Source organism: Cynocephalus volans, chromosome 14, assembly GCF_027409185.1.
Source record: "Cynocephalus volans isolate mCynVol1 chromosome 14, mCynVol1.pri, whole genome shotgun sequence".
NCBI lineage: Eukaryota > Metazoa > Chordata > Mammalia > Dermoptera > Cynocephalidae > Cynocephalus > Cynocephalus volans.
In genome coordinates, this window is record NC_084473.1 from 86,248,567 (window position 1) to 86,267,949 (window position 19,383).

A 19,383-nucleotide genomic window follows, 5' to 3' on the forward strand; every position below is an offset into this window, starting at 1 on the left:
AAATGTTCTTTTATGGCCAACTAAAACAAAGGAACAAACAAACAAAACTGCCCCCTGTACTGTCTGCCTCGCATCTCTCAGAGGGTTGGTGAGAGGTTGATTAACCAATACAAAGTACAGCACGATATGAGGAGGAATAGCTAGTGTTCTACAGCACTGTAGGGTGACTATAATTAACAACAATTTATCATGTAATTTCAATTAGCTAGGAGAGGATTTTGAATGTTTCCAACAGAAGGAAATGATAAATGTTTGAAGTAATGGGGAAAAAAATCAATGGTTGCCAGGGTTTCAGGGGATGAGGGAGGAAGGGAGAGAGGGAGGGATAAATAGGTGGAGCACAAAGGATTTTGGGGGCAACAAAAATATTCTGTATGATACTGTAATGCTGAACACATGACATAATGCATTTGGCAAAACCCATAAAACTGTACAATACAAAGAGAGAACCATAATGCAAAGTTAGGTAAGTGATAATATATTAGCATTGATTCATAATTGTAAAAAATGTATCATATTAATGTAAAATGTCAATAATAGGAGAAACTGTATATGTGGATGTGGGAGGATAAAGGAACTATCTGCATTTTCAATTTCTCTATAAAACTGAAACTGCTATAAAAATAAGGAAAAAAAAGAAGAAAAAAAAATATATGTTCCTCAGACTAGCACATCATTATTTGTGTCATTTTCAAGACCTCCCCAAAACCGGCTTACCTCACCTTTAGTTCTGCCTCCTTTACAATGAGAACATGCCTCAATACAGCTCATCTCCATGAGGTCCCTTTCCAATACAAAACACTCCTGCAGACTCTGTTCTTGATATTCCTCATTACTGGAAACATTTCCTTCTTTTCTCTTCTTTTCAAATCCCATTTTTTTTCACATCAACTCTATTCTTTACTGCTCTCCTTTTTTTAATTGTATTTTACATATATTATTTGAACTGCACAATTAGCACAATGCAAAATGCCTAACTGTATCTCCACACTACACTAGTTAGCACTTTATTACATATTATTTTTTTGATAATTGTTTTATGCTTTTGATCTAATGTCACCAAATAAAATCAAAGCTCTCTGTAGACAATTATACATTTTTCTTCTTTAATAAAAGTATTTATCGTAACACTACCCAATAAATGCTTATGCATTACCTGATTAGTTCACACTAGTTGAAGAACTGTAGACAAATAAATTAACAAATCTTACAGGGAGAAAGTTTAAATAAAGTTAACCATAGGTAAAGCGGTTTGAGGACTAGCTACAGTGTTTCCTGAGAAAGAGGAATTGATCTCAGCCTTCCTACCTTAGCCTGTGTAACCTTTTAGCCTAGAAAGGAGGGGGAAAAAGACTCCTCCAGCAGCAGCCAATAGGAGAGAGACCCAGGCTGCAAGCAAGAGAGAAGTACATTGAGCTGGTACAATGTCTTACTATGTTCCTAACAAAAGTTACAAATGTTCTAGCAAAATAAACACCAGAATGTACCCGGCTTCATTAACAGTTGTGTTACTGTAATTGCTTTCTTATGCAAGATCAAAGAAATGTGTGTATTTTGAACCAACAGGTAAAAGTTGTGCATTCAGTAGAAATGGATCCTCTCATACTCCCAGTGGAGAATTTGTGCTTCTTGCCACTGAAACTTTAAGGTTCTGCTGGACTGCAGATCTTGCAGTGAGAAACAGATGGGGGATGCAAATTCTTAATTCAAAGGACACAGTAAAAGTCTTTTTTCTTGTATGCTTTTTTATGTAGGAAAGTTTATTAATTCCTTAATGTTCTCTGACTCTGGATCATAGTTAAAAAAAATTCTTCACTCACAGGTAATTGAGGACCTTCACCCATGTTTTACTCTAGTACTTCTATAGTTTTTTTTTTTTTTTTTAACATTTAAATCTTTGATATATCTAGGACTTATCCTGATGTAAGGAGTGACTCTACTTTTATGTCCACATCACCATCCAATTCTCTCATCACTGCTTATTAAAAAGTACATCTTTTCACACTGGTTTGAGATGCTCCTCCATCATACACTAAATTTCCACATGTGTAGGGTCTATTTCTAGGTCTTTCTTTTCTGCTCCATTGGCCTGTTTATTTTTCCATGCACCAATATCAGATGGACTGTTTAATAACAGATGCTTTATTGTGCTTCAATATGTTAAGGTCACCCCACATCTTCTTCAAGTTTTCCTATCTATTCTTGGGTGGTGGTTTTAAAGATATGTCCACAAATTCTTTAATACACCTCCCACCAAGAGATGGAGATTAATTCTCCCCTTGAGTGTGGGCAAGACTTAGTAACTTGTTTATTGGAAATAGAACATGTCAAAAATGATGGTAATATCACTTCCAAGATAATAAATTTGCTTTTATACAGATTACATTGAAATGGGAAGGAAAGAGGCAATAAACAAAGTAAAATCAAATGCTATCCAGAAAACAAAAACATCCAGGGTGCTGGGTGGAGGAAAAGTGGGTATGGGGTGAGGAAGAAGAGGAACCTGTGCTGACACAGAAATCAGGGTAAAATTGGCAGCAGTGACAGTGATGGGGTAGTTTTTGAAACTCCCTGAATTTTCCCCAGAAAAACACAGCAATTAGCCCCCAGCCTACAGTATAAAGGCTTCCACAGTAAGTACACAGTAACACATATGAGTGAATAAATAAATAAATGAATCGATGAACAATGCCAATACTGCTATCTGTATCTGTACAAAATAAAACTTTCTTTCCTTAACCTTCCAGTATCCTGGCATATAATCTCCCATCAATTAAAAGATTATTTTTAACCTGAATTAAGATTTACCTCGATTATTTTTAAATCTTCATTTTAAGATAATTCATATCATCTTTATATTTAGAAAATTTGTTAATCACATAAATAAAAATATCTAATCCACGTTTTATAAGAAAATAGGCAACGCCTTATACTTTCTAATTTTCATTATTTTATATTTCATAAAAATTTACCAAAAGAGTAAAAAGTAGATTCTAACTAACCTTATGTTTCTCACGCTTTCTCCTTTTGGATTTTTTTTTCTCTCTTTCTTTCTTGTGCTTTTTTCTTGATTTTCTGTAGGTTTTCTCATTTTTCTGCTTTTCATCTTCTTTTGCTTCCTGTTCTTGTGTTTCTTCAAGTCCTGCATCATCTATTTCACCATCTTCTAATTCACCATCTTCTCTGTAGAAGACAATAAAAATTTTAATTTTTGAACATCAATTCTAAAATCTTATAGAAACTTTTTCAAAAGAAAAAAAGCATGTGCCAAGAATTTAAGCTATATCCATTTACATAAGGGATTAAAAAACTTTTTCTATAAAGGCACAGATAGTAAATATTTTACATTTGCAGGCCATATATGGTTTCTGTTGCAACTTCTTCCTTTTTTTTTTTTAAAAAGCCAAAGTTTGCCAATACCTGATTTAGGTTAAGATCACTGACTCTCACAAAATGAATGAATAAATGAATGAATACAATGCTATCTCAAAGTATTACAACAGTTACCATCTACTACTACCTTCAAAAAAGAAAAGTTAAACTAAAATATTTTAGGAAACATTCTAATTGCAGGAAGAAATTTTTAATTTAGTGGCTCATATGTAGACAGCTATAAATAGCTTTAAAATAAAAGCAACCTACGTTAATTCTTACCAACAAAGTAAACTTCAATAAGCAAACAAATTTCAATTTACTTATTACTTATGTATTGGATAAGTAACAAAATCCAAGCCACAAAGGGAGAAATGTAAATTTCTCAACTTGAACCTGTAAAAAATATTCACAATAAAACTATAAATCTGATTCCGCTTTCCAAATACTAGTATCTTTGCTATTACAGAGACTGAATCCTAGAAACAAACTAACTTTTATATCATGATACTTTTATGGTTACAGAAGCCAAAATATTCATTAATAGTATTTTTAAACGCAAATAAATCAACTTATATGGGAAGAAGAATACATAAAACAATTTCAACTTTAATCATGCTTTCATAACACTACAATTTGAAAAAATGCAAACAACTGCAAATAGCACATAGTGGTGCAGAAGGACAAATGTATAACTGGCAGCTAATAAGAAACATTCAAATCATAATGTATATATTTTAAAGGTAACTCAGAATTACTAGGAATGTGTAATTTCTAAAATGCAAAACTGATCATGTCATTCTCCTGCTCAAAATCATCAATGATGATGTGATATCTCAAATCTATTTCAAAATAATCCACTGGGGACAAAGTGGCCTCGGTAAGATTGGCCATGAGTCGGAAATTGCTGAAACTGTGGGATATGTACACTCTACTATTCTTTATATGTTCGAAGTTTTTTATAATGAAAGATAAACTTCAGTGACTCCCTTCTGACCTGAGGATATCTCCTTGATATTGCCAAAAAGCCCTTTATAATTGAGTCCCTGCTTACCCAGCTACTTAAAATTTTTCTAGTCTCTAAGCCTTAAACATTGCCTAAAAACTTTCACTGCCCTGCTCACCTCAACCTCCTCCCACCCCCATCCCTTAGATGTCATTTCTTCCAGGATGCCTTCTCTTACTATCCAGGTTTAGGTGAGATGCTCCAACCTAAGTACTATCCTAAAATAACTCTCATTTCTCTTATCACTCCACTCTGCACATTAAATTCAAATGACTTGCTTATTGGTTGGTGAAAGCATGGTATAGGACTCTTTCACAGATGTATATCTAGAATCTAGCATAGTACCCTGCTGTTTACCTAATGACTGAATTATAGTATCCATAACTCTTGCATATACAACAGACACATGATACCACCCTAAATCAGCTGTAAGTCATTGTCATTTCTCTCCACCTTCTATGATAAAATCAAAGATACACACGCACACACACACTTAGATGGACTCGAACATTTCTTGCGAGGCAGGTGTGGAATTCTGGCTATTTTAATAAAAATGTTCTGAACTTTTATAAAACTATAAACTTTTTTTTTTTTGGCAGCTGTCCAGTATGGGGATCCAAACCCTTGACATTGGTGTTACAACACTGTACTCTAACCAACTGAGCTAACCAGTCCCTTAAAACTATAAAATGTTATGGCCCAAGAAAATAAATGCATATATTCACCAAAAAACAAGCATAAAAATGCATCTACCGGCTTTAGTCATAATAGTAAAAAATTGTAAACAACCCAAATCTCCATCAAATGGTGAGCAGATACATAAATTGTGCTTTATTTATATAATAGAACACTTTAAAGAAAAATTACTGCTATACAAAACAATATGGATGAATTTCACAGACATGATGAGCAAAAGAAGTGAAATACAAGACATTATTTTATAATTTCATTTATATGCACTTCAAGAACAGACGAAACTAATCTAACCTATTGTAACAGAAGTCAGAATAGTGATTACCTCTTGGAGGAGTGTAACCGACAAAAAACGGGTACTAAGGAGACTTCTGGGATGTTGAAATATTCTATATATCGATCTATTTGGTAATTACTATACATACAATATCCATGGGTTCAACCAACTGCAGATGGAAAGCATTGGGGAAAAAAATTGTGTCTGTACTGAACATGTACAGCATTTTTTTCCCTTGTCATTCCCTAAATACCACAATATAACAATTATGTACATAGTATTCACATTGTGTTAGGTATTATAAGTAATCTAGAGATGATTTAAAGTACACAGGAGGATATGAGTAGGTTATATGAAATACTATGCCACTTTATATTAGAGACTTGTGTATCCATGGATTTTGGTATCCATGGAAGGTCCTGGAACCAATCCCCCCAACATTGAGGGACTACTGTATATATTTGTAAAAATTCATCAAGTTGCACATTTAAGAATTGTGCACTTTACTGTCTACATTTACACCATAATAAAATTTAAGATACAAATGACAAAAAAATCTAGTTTTTCTTTTATTACCTCTCTCCCCCAATTCGAACTCCTTAAAGCATAAAAAATTTTATATATGAATATTACTAATTCATATTTAGCTTCTGACTAAAGCTATTTAAAAACAAAGTACTCAAGCTGAAAATGGTACATATGAATTTATGTCCTACTTTACATAAATTCTTTAAGTATGAAATACGGTCCATTTATATTTATTAGACATAAAACACTGCAAGTTTTAAAAAGTTTTCTCTCTTCTCCCTTGGACTAGTTATCATTTCAGCATTCATACAGTAACAGATTTAAACCTGTGAATTTCTGTTTGGTTACAAAAAATGAGAGAGAAAGAGGAAATAACAATGATCCATACTTCCATGAACTACTTCAAATACTTTTAAAAATCAGCTTTGGGCACATATGGAAAGCATGTATGCCATAATGGAGAGAAGATCCTTAATGTGAGGAAGGCTAGATTTTAATTCCAATTCTGTCACCAAAATCAGTAAAATAGAGCTTTCTTGATTGAGCACCTAATTAGGAATCAGACACTAACCTAGTTCTGTAGTCTTGAGAAAAGCCAACCATGGAAGAGAAAATAGAAGCAATTAAGAGTGCTTTGCATTCTCTAGGTTTTGAACTAGCTCAACACTATTATAAGGTTTTTTGTTTGTTTGTTTGTTTTACTAATCCCAAGATATTTTTAAAAACTTAATAAATCAAAAAGTTCCTACATCAGTTACACAAAAGTACTTCAAAAGTTCATGGAAAAACAGAATTAAAAGATAACACAAAACTTTCCTTGAACTTTTTGAAGAACTCTCGTATATAGGTGACTTTTTATTAACAAAAAAATAATAGTGATTATGTCCTTTTCAGGAAAGCAGCATATTTGTGTTCATGTATCAAAGACTGGTAAATAACTATCCAGTTAATAAACAAAATTATTTTTAAAAGAGTTTATCTCTTAGGCAAATCCATAGAGACAGAAAGTAGATTAGGGGTTGCCAGGTTGATTAGAGGAAAGAATGAGGTATGAATGCCAATGGGTACAGGGTTTCTTTCAGGAGGGATAAAAATGTTCTAAAATTTGACGGGGGGGGGGGGCAACTGCACAACTCTGAATATACTTAAGACCAATGACTTGTACACTTTAAAAGGGTGAATCGTATCTCAATAAAGCTGTTATTTTTTAAAAAATAAAGTTAAAAAGGGTTTTTTTTCTCTAGATTTAAATTCCTAGATTGGAGACAACTGAAGAAAATCATAATACACTATGGTATTAAAGACTCTAAAATTATCCACTGTCCTCACTGTCCATTTGTTTTTACTCTGAGGTAATTTTTAATTTCTAATTACCTCAGAATAAGAATATATTGAATCTTTATAAAGTATAAATTAAATCCTTATAAGTTGATATGCCTCCATAGAGGATTCTATTTTTCTCCATTCTGATACTGTTAGCTATTAAAATAAATTAATCTAAACCATTCAGTCTTACCTCCACAGGTAGTTTCTGCTTTTTCTTTATGCTTGCCTAAAAGCTGCTGTTAAAAGCTACAGATCAGAAACTGAGTCTTCCGGAAAAAACACAAAATCCTCAATAAAAGACTATACAAGTACTCCTGATGGATGATATTACAAAGACATTACTCATGAATACAAACTTCCTGAAATAAGCTGATACAGTCATCACAAAAAGGCATTTTTCAGAATGTACCAAGTGACTGTGTCAGGATTTCCAGGACTTTTTTATAGTCCAGGAGCAGACAACTTAATAGAAGTAGATCGTTTGTTATAAGACCAATAGAACATGAATTTCCTAGATGCTTGAAACTATTACTTGTAACACTTTTCTTTTCATGCTATTGTACTAATTCACGCTGTCATTTCTCCCTTTCCACAGATGATGAGGTAAGGGAACTGCTCTGTTCTGGTGCCCTGGCAACCATGCATGTCTCCACAAAGGCCACTTAGGCAAAGCTCAACAACAGGCTGACCTAAGCCTTGGGAGAATACCCTGTGATCCTCCAGAATACAAAAAGACAGGCAGTCTTGTGAGACGCTGCTACAAGGTTATTTCTCAAACACTTCCTCATTTTATGTGGGAAGCTTCTCTGAGGCAGTTTCTCATCCACCTTCCCTAGTTCCAGTAAGGTGTGAGATTTACCACCTTGCCCACTACTTAGGATACAGCTGCAGGCTAAAAAAATTGCTTAGCTACAGTATGGAAACTGTTACTTAGCAACAGAGTGCTCACCACTCATTTTGCCTATCATCTGGCCCCTCTGGTTTCAGAGTTATCCTGTGGGACAAGGGACATGAGAAGCCAACACCACGCTGGCCATGCATTTGTTGTCTATGTGAGCAATAAACTGTCTGAATCCTACTGGCCGAATCTGTCAGCATGCTTGACATATAACTTGCTTGGGTCTAGGCTTTACCCATGCATACTCTGATCTTTTCCCTCAAACTAAATAGCATACATATATATGGTCCTCTTGATTAAGCTTTGAACTAACTTCCTACCTTATACTCCCCAAACCAGATATTTCCCCTCAATGAAAATACTGTCTGGTCATACTGGGGCCATGGAAGAGCTACCTGACATGAGTTTTGAAGATTTTATGTTGATCTCAAAACTGGACCTTGGACATTTACATCCTGCATGGCTTATCTTACTTCAGTTTCTCTTTACAGTTTCAGAAAGTCTCTCTTACAAATTACCAGTGGTAAAATCTGATGAATACCTATAGCCATCAGAGCACTTTTATCTTTATCCTTCATCCAGTATATTCTTATACCCTCTGGAATGGATTTAGCATGTAGAAACCCATCTTACCCCTTTCTGACTACCTATAGCCATGCAATTTTACTTGGTTTGTTTTACTCCTCAATCCAATCTTAGAATTTGTCAAAGCCTCAATCCAAATACAAATTCCTTCAGGAATGGGACTTAATACAAATATATAAGCAGTATTATAAATTTTAATTAGCCTTACATTGTTCGTAATCCTATGATAACCTTTGCAAATTTTCACTCAAAAGATATCTCAGATATAAATGAAAATTCCTTTCTCACTTTTGTTACAAGTAATTCCTCTTTTGTTTTTGAAGCCGTGTGTATGTGACTCTCCTAATATTTATTTCCTGAACCAATAACATATTTACTTATATTTGCCTCATAAAAACCTAATTTACATATACATGTAACTCTATGTAACAATGTAATTATTACATGATTTTAGATACTTCCTTCCCATGTCTTTCAGGAGACCATGTTTCTCTGGGAGTGTAAGAAGGGACACTGATTTCCCTGGATGGGGGTCATATAACTTGAAAAAGTTATCAAAACTTTAATAACATTGACTGAAAAGATAAATAAAGCTGTAAATCACCAGAAGTACAAAAAACTAATCTAAAAATCATTGATCCATGTGGTTGCAGATAACAGCATAGTGCCAGATTCCTTGCTGCCAAACCAAGAAAAAAATATGAAATACTGCTAACACTGGCTCCTGTGTGTGGAGTTAATAACACAGGAAAGTTTGACCAATATATAGTCAAACTGAAAGAAAAGACAACTTAGCTATCAGAAGTGGATTCAAAAGGACTGTTGAGTTCTGATCTCCTGGTCAAAGTGAGGGAATCTTTGGTCATCAGCCTAAAGTGCTTTCCAGTCTCTCCTTATAATAGTCATGGTCATTCTTACTTGTCTCATAGTCTTCCAATGCCTGGTCTCCAGAGTTATATATGCTTCTGCAGAGCTGTTATTTCATTGACGGCACAAAAATTTATTTTACAACAGAAGGAAAATAAAGGGACTCTGATATTCAGTCGGGCTAAAGGTCAAGGCCTTCAGTCAGAACTCCTACATAGGTCATAACCCCATACAGCAGTGACATGTAAATTTCTGTTCTATATCTATAGGACTAATGGAAAATAAAAAGGGGGGGATTGTTAAAGTAAAATTCTGACAAGTTCCTAATATGCGCATATAAAAGTGTTCACTCCCTGAGCCTAACAGAGACTCATATCCCACCTCAGACTTCTTGATTAAGCAATGCCCGGACTTCTCCAAGTGCGTGAGCTTGGAGCCTGCATGCGTGGATTGATCGCTGCCACGGTCTGCGTTAGCTCCGGAGGTGCAACCATAGGACAGATGAACAAGTTCTGGGGCCCGCGCCGCCCTGAACCAGCATCGTGCAGGTGAGCCCCCCGGTGCCAGCCAACGGAACCGCGGCTCCACGCGGCTCCCTCACCCGGGCCGCCTCGAACCCAGTCAGGAGGGGAGCTCCAAGCCCTGCTGCTGTGCCCTCAACCGGCTCCGCGCAGGGGGGCCCGCTGGAAGCGGCCAGCAGCAGCACCAGACAGTGGAACCGGGCGGCTACACGCGACCCCCTCACCCCGCAGCCTCGTACCCAGGCAGAGGGGGGAGCTCTAGACCCCACCCCCGTGACCCTGAACCGTCATCACGCAGGTGGGCACATCAGTGCCAGCCAATGGAACTGCGGCTCCCTCACCAGAGCCGCCTTGAACCCAGTCAGGTGTGGAGCTCCAGGTCCTGCTCCTGCGCCCTCAACCGGCTCTGCGCACGTGGGCCCGCTGGAAGCGGCCAGCAGCAGCACCAGACAGCAGAACCAGGCAGCTACACGCGGCCCCTCATCCCGCAGCCTCGGACCCAGGCAGCGGGGGAGCTCCAAGACCCGCCCCTACGCCCTGAACTGGCACCGCGTAGGTGAGCCCACCTGGGGGGCGGCTGGCAGCAACACCAGCCAGTGGAACCATGCGGCCTCCACGCAGCCCCTCATCCCACCTCAGACCCAGGAGGTAGCACCAACCTATAGTTCCGACCCACCAAGTTTGGCCCAGCAGAACTCCATGGTGCTAGGGACTCATTCTGCGACCACAGAGTCTAGAACAGGAACCAAGGTGGTTTAACATAACCACCACAACACCTTCTGTCAGCAAAGACAAATTCACCCCCACAATAGCAACCAAGGCCACTCCACAGCCAACCACACTGTAACAGAAGTAGCAAACCCCCTACCAAATGACCAAGCATTAGCAAAAAAACTCTAGCATAAACAATCAAGAAGAAATGACACCACCGAAAGGATACAGTAATGCCCCAAAGTCAGACTCCATGGAACAGGGAATCCTTAAAAAGTCTGAAAAAGAATTTCGAGCAATGATCTTAAGAAAACTTGAATAAATAATGGAAGATTCAATTAGAGAACACAATGAAACAAGAAAAAACATCCAGAATATGAAGAAGGAAATCTACAAAGAGATTAATACCGTAAAAAAGAGTGTAGCAGAACTAAAAATGAAAGACTCACTCAATGAGATAAATAACATGACTGAGAGCTTGAGCAGCAGGGTAAAGCAAGCAGAAGAAAGAATTTCAGAGCCTGAAGATGCTCTTTTTCAAATAAGTCAGGCAGACAAAAAATAGGAAAAAAGAATTAAAAATAATGAGGAAAACCTACAAGAGATAGCAGACAACCTCAAGTGCTCTCTAACATCCTAATTCTGGGTATTCCTGAAGGGCAAGAGAAAGGAAAAGATATCAAAAACCTACTCAAGGAAATAGTAACAGAAAGCTTCCCAGGTGTAGGGTGACATACAGACCTTCAGGTCCAGGAAGCTCAAAGGTCCCCAGATTCAACCCAAAAAGATCCTCCCCAAGACATATTATAGTTAAATTTGCAAAGCTCAAAGACAAAGAGAGAATTCCATAAGCAGCAAGAAAAGCGTCAGGTCACTTATAGGGGAACCCCCATCAAACTAACAGCAGACTTCTCAACCGAAACCCTACAGGCCAGAAGAAAGTGGAATGATATATTCAGAATACTAAAAGAAAAAAACTGCCAGCCAAGAATTCTTTACCCAGCAAGGCTCTCCTTCAGAAATGAGGGAGAAATAGTGTATTTCCCAGATAAACAAAAGTTGTGGGAGTTTGCCACATGACCAGTCCTGCAAGAAATTCTCATGGGATCATTCATCTGGAATCTGAATAATGGTGACCATAATCACAAATACACAAGAAAGAGCAAAACCCACAGTTAAAACAAAAATGCCAGCAAGAAAGATAAAGAAGCTAAATCATTCTGCCTTAAATTCCCAACTCACATTGAAGAAGAGAAATAAAAGGGGAAATAATTATCAAAAGATATTTAAACCACCTAAACAAGTAGCAATTAAAAGACAGGAATTAAACTACTCTCAGTAACTACTCTGAATGTGAATGGACTAAACTCCCCATTCAAAAGACACAGACTAACTGACTGGATTAAAAAGCTAGACCCAAGTATATGCTGTCTTCAAGAGACCCACCTCACCTGTAAAGACACTCATAGACTAAAAGTGAAGGGGTGGAAAAAGATATACCATGAAAATGGAAACCAAAAATGAGCAGGAGTAGCTATTCTTAAATCAGACAAAATAGACTTTAAACCAAACAACATTAAGAAACACAAAGAAGGCCATTATATAATGATAAAGGGAACTATCCAGCTAGAAGACATAACAATCATAAACATGTATGAACCCAATACTGGAGCACCCAGATATATTAAGCAAACACTCTTAGACCTAAAGAAGGAGATAGGACTTAATACATTAATAGTAGGTGATCTGAAAACCCTTCTCTCAGTATGGGACAGGACTTCCAGGCAACAAGTCAACAAAGAGACACAGGATTTAATCTACACCCTAGACCAACTGGACTTGGCAGATATATACAGAACGTTTCACCCAACAACTAAAGAATACACTTTCCTCTCATCAGCTCATGGTACATTCTCCAGGACAGATCACATATTAGGTCACAAATCTAGTCTCAGCAAATTCTAAAAAACTGAAATCATTCCAACAATCTTTTCAGACCACAATGGAGATAAAACTGGAGACAAACAATAAGCAAATCACTGGAAGCTATACAAATACAGGAAAATAAATAATAAGCTCCTGGATGACCTATGGGTCCAAGAAGAAATTAAACAGGAAATCAAAATTTTCTAAAAACTAATGAAAATAAAGATACATCATACCAAAACTTGTGGGATACTGCAAAAGCAGTACTAAGAGGCAAATTTATTGCAGTAAATGCTTATATCAAAAAAATGGAAAGGGCCAGTCCCGTGGCGCACTTGGGAGAGTGCAGCGCTTGGGAGTGCAGCAGCACTCCCGCCGCGGGTTCGGATCCTATATAGGAACGGCCGGTGCACTCACTGGCTGAGCACGGTTTGGGCGACACTGAGCCAAGGGTTGTGATCCCCTTACTGGTCACAAAAAGACAAAAAAAAAAAAAAAAAAAAAAGGAAAGATGCCAAATAAATGACCTAACACTACACCTCAAAGAACTAGAAAAACAACAACAATCCAAACCTAAAGGCAGGAGACAGAAAGAAATAATTAAGATCAGAGCAGAACTAAATGAAATAGAGACCCAAAAAACAATAGAAAAGCTCAACAAAATAAAAGTTGACTTTTCGAGAAGATAAATAAAATACACACCATTACCTAGATTAACAAAAAAAAAGGAGAGAAGACCCAAATAACAAAAATCAGAAATGAAAAGGAAGACATTACAACTGGCACCACAGAAATACAAAGAATCATTAGAGACTGTTATAAACAACTGTATGACAACAAATTTGAAAATCTGGAAGATATGGACAAGTTTTTAGACACATATAAATTACTAAGACTGAACCAAGAAGAGTTAGAAAACCAGAACAGACCAGTAACAAGCAAGGAGATTGAAGCAGTAATTAAGCAGTCTTCCAACAAAGAAAAGTCTGGGTCTGGATGGCTTTACAGCTGAATTCTATCAAACTTTTAAAGAGGAGTTAATACCAATTCTCATGAAACTGTTCCAAACAATTAAAACAGATGCTACTCTCCCAAACTCATTCTATGAGGCCAACCTAACTCTGATACCAAAACCAGATAAAGACACAACAAAAAAAGAAAATTACAGGCGAACATCTGTGATAAGCCTAGATGCTAAAATCCTCAACAAAATATTAGCAATTAGAATACAGCAACATATCAAAAAAACTATACACGGAGTTTCAAGATGGCGGCGGCTGCGGCGGCTGGCACGGAGTAGCTGAGGTGGAAAAGGTGGCTACTGGGCCTCAGGCAGCCGGGAAACTTGTGGACCTTCCTCTGGCCATCTCTTAAGGGAGGACTGCTGCTGCTGGCCGGTCGTGGGGGCTCAACGCCACTTTGCCCCCGGCAGGAGAGGCTGCCTCATTTACAGGCAACAGCTTTGAAGTGTGGAGCAGGAAAAGAACTGATTCTTAGCTGCAAAAGCGAGTCTTGAAACAGGGAACACGGCGCCAGGGCTGCTGTGGATGCAGCCAGGATCCCGGAGGCTGGGGCCGCACTGAAGGCGGCCAGCTGCCCTATTCAGGATTCGAGGTTTCAGGCCGGCATTAAAGAAGATTCCTGGGTGCGCCCGAGCGGCGCTGCGACTGAACAGCCCGAGGCGGCAGCGCCGAGAACACGGAAGGCAACAAACCAGAGACAGAGCGAGCGCCCGACCTGGCACAGCACTGTGAGTGATCCCTGGCACAGCTCTGTTCGGGGGGTGGATGCCCACGCGGCTCCCGCCTGCACCACCAGGCCACTCACTGCCCCGGTGCTGCCTCCATTTTCCCAGGTGCGGGCAGCTCCGCCCTGCTCGGCCATCACTGAGCCCATTTGCTTGGCCTGGCGCGGGGCTTTCCGGACCCTGCGGGCCGGCCTCCTCTCCCACTCCCTCCGCGGTTCTCTGGCGGGGCTGGGGGTGTGGGGCGTCCCGACCAGTGTTGGGAGGGCTAGGAAGTACGGGCGGGCCGACTGTCACTCCACCACACCCTGGACTCCGGCCCCGGTAAACTTCCTGTGACTGGGAGGCAGATACCATCTCTGCGACCACCAGTTTGGAAAAAAGCCTAACGAATTTCTGGTTGGGAATAGTGTGGTAGGAGAGTTCCCAGGTCCGCTTGAACCTGCCGGAGAGCAGGCTGCAGGCGGGCACTAGACTCGGTTTATACCGGGGGGATACAAAGGTGAACAAGACCCGAGAAAGATCTACACAGTGCTACAAAGGCACCCAGACAGACCGGTCGTCTGTGCCTAGCAGAAACCTGGTAGACTTCCTGGGCGAGGCGGTGCTGAGCAGGGTCTTGAAGGCCCAGCTGATAGAGGAGGGGTGCAGCAGACACGCCCCAGCCCAGCATAGTGCGCACAGAGGGGGGAGACGTGCGGCCAGGGAGGCGGAGACTCGACAGAAACCACACACCCGGTGGGGTCGCCACTGCACGATCTAACAGCCTGGGCCAGAGCACACGGAACGGGGAGAAGTCCTGTACAGAAAGTGAAAGCTCAACAGAGATCACACACCCTGTGGTATGTGATCCACCAGCCCAGCAGAGTACAAGCTGACCAGAAAGGTGGATCCCCGGAGAAGCCCAAGACCCGAGGCAACCACACACACAAGACACTAGACACCAGAAATACAAAAAATCAAGAAAGTACACCACCAAAAGTTAATAAATCTCGTACTCTAGATCCTATAGAACAAGAAGCCCTTGAAATAACTGACAAGGAATTTCGAGTGATAATTCTAAAGAAACTGAATGAAATACAAGAAAACTCAGCTAGACATCATGATGAAATGAGGAAAAGTATACAGGATCTGAAAGAGGAAATATACAAGGAAATCAATGTCCTGAAAAAAAATGTAGCAGAACTTGCTGAACTGAAGAAGTTATTCAGCGAAATAAAAAACACAACGGAGAGTTTAACCAGCAGGCTTGTCGAAGTTGAAGAGAGAACCTCTGAACTTGAAGATGGGCTGTTTGAAATAACACAAGCAGACAAAAAGAAAGAAAAAAGAATCAAGGACATGGAAGAAAATCTGAGAGAGATATCAGACAACCTCAAGCGCTCAAATATCCGAGTCATGGGTATTCCAGAAGGGGAGGAAAATGGAGATTCCATTGAAAACATATTCAACAAAATAGTGGCAGAAAACTTCCCAGGTATAGGAAAAATCACAGATCTTCAGATCCAGGAAGCTCAACGATCTCCAAACGTATTCAACCCAAAAAGGCCTTCTCCAAGACATGTCATAGTCAAATTGGCAAAACTCAGAGACAAAGAGAGAATCTTAAAAGCTGCAAGAGAGAAGCGTCAAATCACCTATAAGGGAGCCCCAATCAGGTTAACATCAGACTTTTCATCACAAACCCTAAAAGCTAGAAAGGAATGGGATGATATTTTCAAAATACTAAAAGACAAAGATTGCCAGCCAAGAATACTCTACCCTGCAAGGCTATCCTTCCGAAATGAGGGGCAAATAGTATATTTCTCAGACAAACAAAAACTGCGGGAGTTCACTACCACAAGACCACCCTTACAAGAAATCCTCAAGGGAGTACTGGGTTTGGTTCCTGAAAAATAACTACCACTGCCATAAAAACCTAAGAAAAATCTAAACGCGCTAGTACAATAAAAATGGCATTCATGAAGAGAAAACAAGCTAACAAAAACACTATCTACAACCTAAGGAACCAACAAACAAAGAAACCAAACAGTAAATCAGAAAGCAAGGAACAAAAGACACCTAAGACAACCAAACAACCAATAAAATGCTAGGAATAAATCAACACCTTTCAATAACAACTCTTAATGTTAAAGGCTTAAATTCCCCAATTAAAAGACACAGACTGGCTGACTGGATCAAAAAGCAGGACCCAACTATATGCTGCCTACAAGAGACCCACCTCACCCATAAAGATTCACACAGACTAAGAGTGAAAGGATGGAAAAAGATTTACCATGCAAACAGAAAAGAAAAACGAGCTGGAGTGGCTATTCTTATATCTGACAAAATAGACTTTAAACTAAAAACCATAAAAAGAGACAATGAGGGACACTACTTAATGATAAAAGGACTGATCCATCAAGAAGACATAACAATCATAAATATGTACGCACCCAATGTTGGAGCAGCCAGATTTATAAAACAAACTCTATTAGACCTAAAGAAGGAAATAGACACTAATACCATAATAGCAGGGGACCTGAACACTCCACTGTCAATATTAGACAGATCATCTAGGCAAAGAATCAGTAGAGAAACACAAGATCTAAACAAGACTCTAGACCAATTGGAATTGGCAGATATCTACAGAACATTCCACCCAACAACCTCAGAATATTCATTCTTCTCATCAGCACATGGATCATTCTCCAGGATAGATCACATATTAGGTCACAAATCAAGTCTCTATAAATTCAAAAAAATTGGAATTATCCCATGTATCTTCTCAGACCACAATGGATTAAAACTAGAAATTAATAACAAACAAAACTCTGGAAACTATACAAACACATGGAAATTAAACAGCATTCTACTTAATGACATATGGGTCCAAGAAGAAATCAAGCAGGAAATCAAAAAGTTTATTGAAACTAATGAAAACAATGATACATCATACCAAAACCTGTGGGATACTGCAAAAGCAGTATTGAGGGGAAAATTTATTGCATTAAATGCTCACTTCAGAAGAATGGAAAGATGGCAAGTGAACAACCTAACACTTCACCTTAAAGAACTAGAAAAACAAGAACAATCCAATCCTAAAGTTAGCAGACGGAAAGAAATCATTAAGATCAGAGCAGAACTGAATGAAATTGAAAACCAAAAAACAATTCAAAAGATCAATGAATCAAAAAGTTGGTTTTTTGAAAAGATAAATAAAATTGACAAACCATTAGCATGGCTAACAAAAAAAAGAAGAGAGAAGACCCAAATAACCAAAATTAGAAATGAAAAAGGCGATATTACAACTGATTCATCTGAAATAAAAGGAATCATTCGAGACTACTATAAACAACTATACGCCAACAAATTTGAAAATCTGGAGGAAATGGATAAATTTCTGGACACACACAAGCTCCCAAAACTGAACCGTGAAGATGTAGAAAATTTGAACAGACCAATAACAATAAAGGAGATTGAAGCTGTTATCAGTAGGCTCCCAACAAAGAAAAGCCCAGGACCAGATGGATTCACAGCAGAATTTTACCAAACATTCAAACAGGAATTGACACCGATTCTTTACAAACTATTCCAAAAGATTGAAACGGACGCAAATCTCCCAAACTCATTCTATGAAGCAAACATCATCCTGATACCAAAACCAGGTAAAGATATAACCAAAAAAGAAAACTACAGGCCGATATCCTTGATGAATATAGATGCAAAAATCCTCACTAAATTACTAGCAAACAGAATACAGCAACACATACGTAAAATTATTCATCACGATCAAGTGGGATTCATCCCAGGGATGCAAGGTTGGTTCAACATACGCAAATCAATAAATGTGATACACCATATTAATAAACTCAAACACAAGGACCATATGATCATCTCTATAGATGCTGAAAAAGCATTTGATAAAGTTCAGCACTCATTCATGACAAAGACCCTCTATAAGTTAGGTATAGAGGGAAACTATCTCAACATAATTAAAGCCATATATGCCAAACCCACAGCCAATATCATCCTGAATGGGGAAAAGCTGAAAGCTTTTCCTTTAAGAACAGGAACTAGACAAGGATGCCCACTCTCACCACTCTTATTCAACATAGTGTTGGAAGTACTAGCCAGAGCAATCAGAGAAGAGAAGGAAATAAAGGGCATCCAGATTGGAAAAGATGAAGTCAAACTGTCCCTGTTTGCAGATGACATGATCCTATATATCGAACAGCCTAAAACCTCTACAAAAAAACTCTTGGAATTGATAAATGATTTCAGCACAGTAGCAGGATACAAAATCAACACACAAAAATCAGTAGCATTTCTTTTCTCCAATAGTGAACATGCAGAACGAGAAATCAAGAAAGCCTGCCCATTTACAATAGCCACCAAAAAAATAAAATACTTAGGAATTGAGTTAACCAAGGAGGTGAAAAATCTCTATAATGAGAACTACAAACCACTGCTGAGAGAAATTAGAGAGGATACAAGAAGATGGAAAGATATCCCATGCTCTTGGATTGGAAGAATCAACATAGTGAAAATGTCCATACTACCCAAAGTGATATACAAATTCAATGCAATCCCCATCAAAATTCCAAAGACATTTTTCTCAGAAATGGAAAAAACTATCCAGACATTTATATGGAACAATAAAAGACCACGCATAGCCAAAGCAATGCTGAGCAAAAAAAATAAAGCTGGAGGCATAACACTACCTGACTTTAAGCTATACTACAAAGCTATAATAACCAAAACAGTATGGTACTGGCATAAAAACAGACACACTGACCAATGGAATAGAATAGAGAATCCAGAAATCAACCCACACACTTACTGTCAGCTGATCTTTGACAAAGGCACCAAGCCTATTCAGTGGCGAAGGGACTGCCTCTTCAGCAAATGGTGCTGGGATAACTGGATATCCATATGCAGGAGAATGAA

General features: G+C 38.6%; 1 protein-coding gene across 1 annotated transcript in view; it reads right to left on the reverse strand.

Annotated features, from left to right (window-relative positions):
• The window catches only part of ZC3H6 (zinc finger CCCH-type containing 6), a 63,391-nt gene that overhangs the window by 28,835 nt on the left and 15,173 nt on the right, over nucleotides 1–19,383 (reverse strand). The window contains exon 2 of the mRNA XM_063078402.1: nucleotides 3,003–3,183. Coding sequence (XP_062934472.1) covers nucleotides 3,003–3,183 — 181 coding nt within the window. The remainder of the gene's footprint in view (nucleotides 1–3,002; nucleotides 3,184–19,383) is intronic.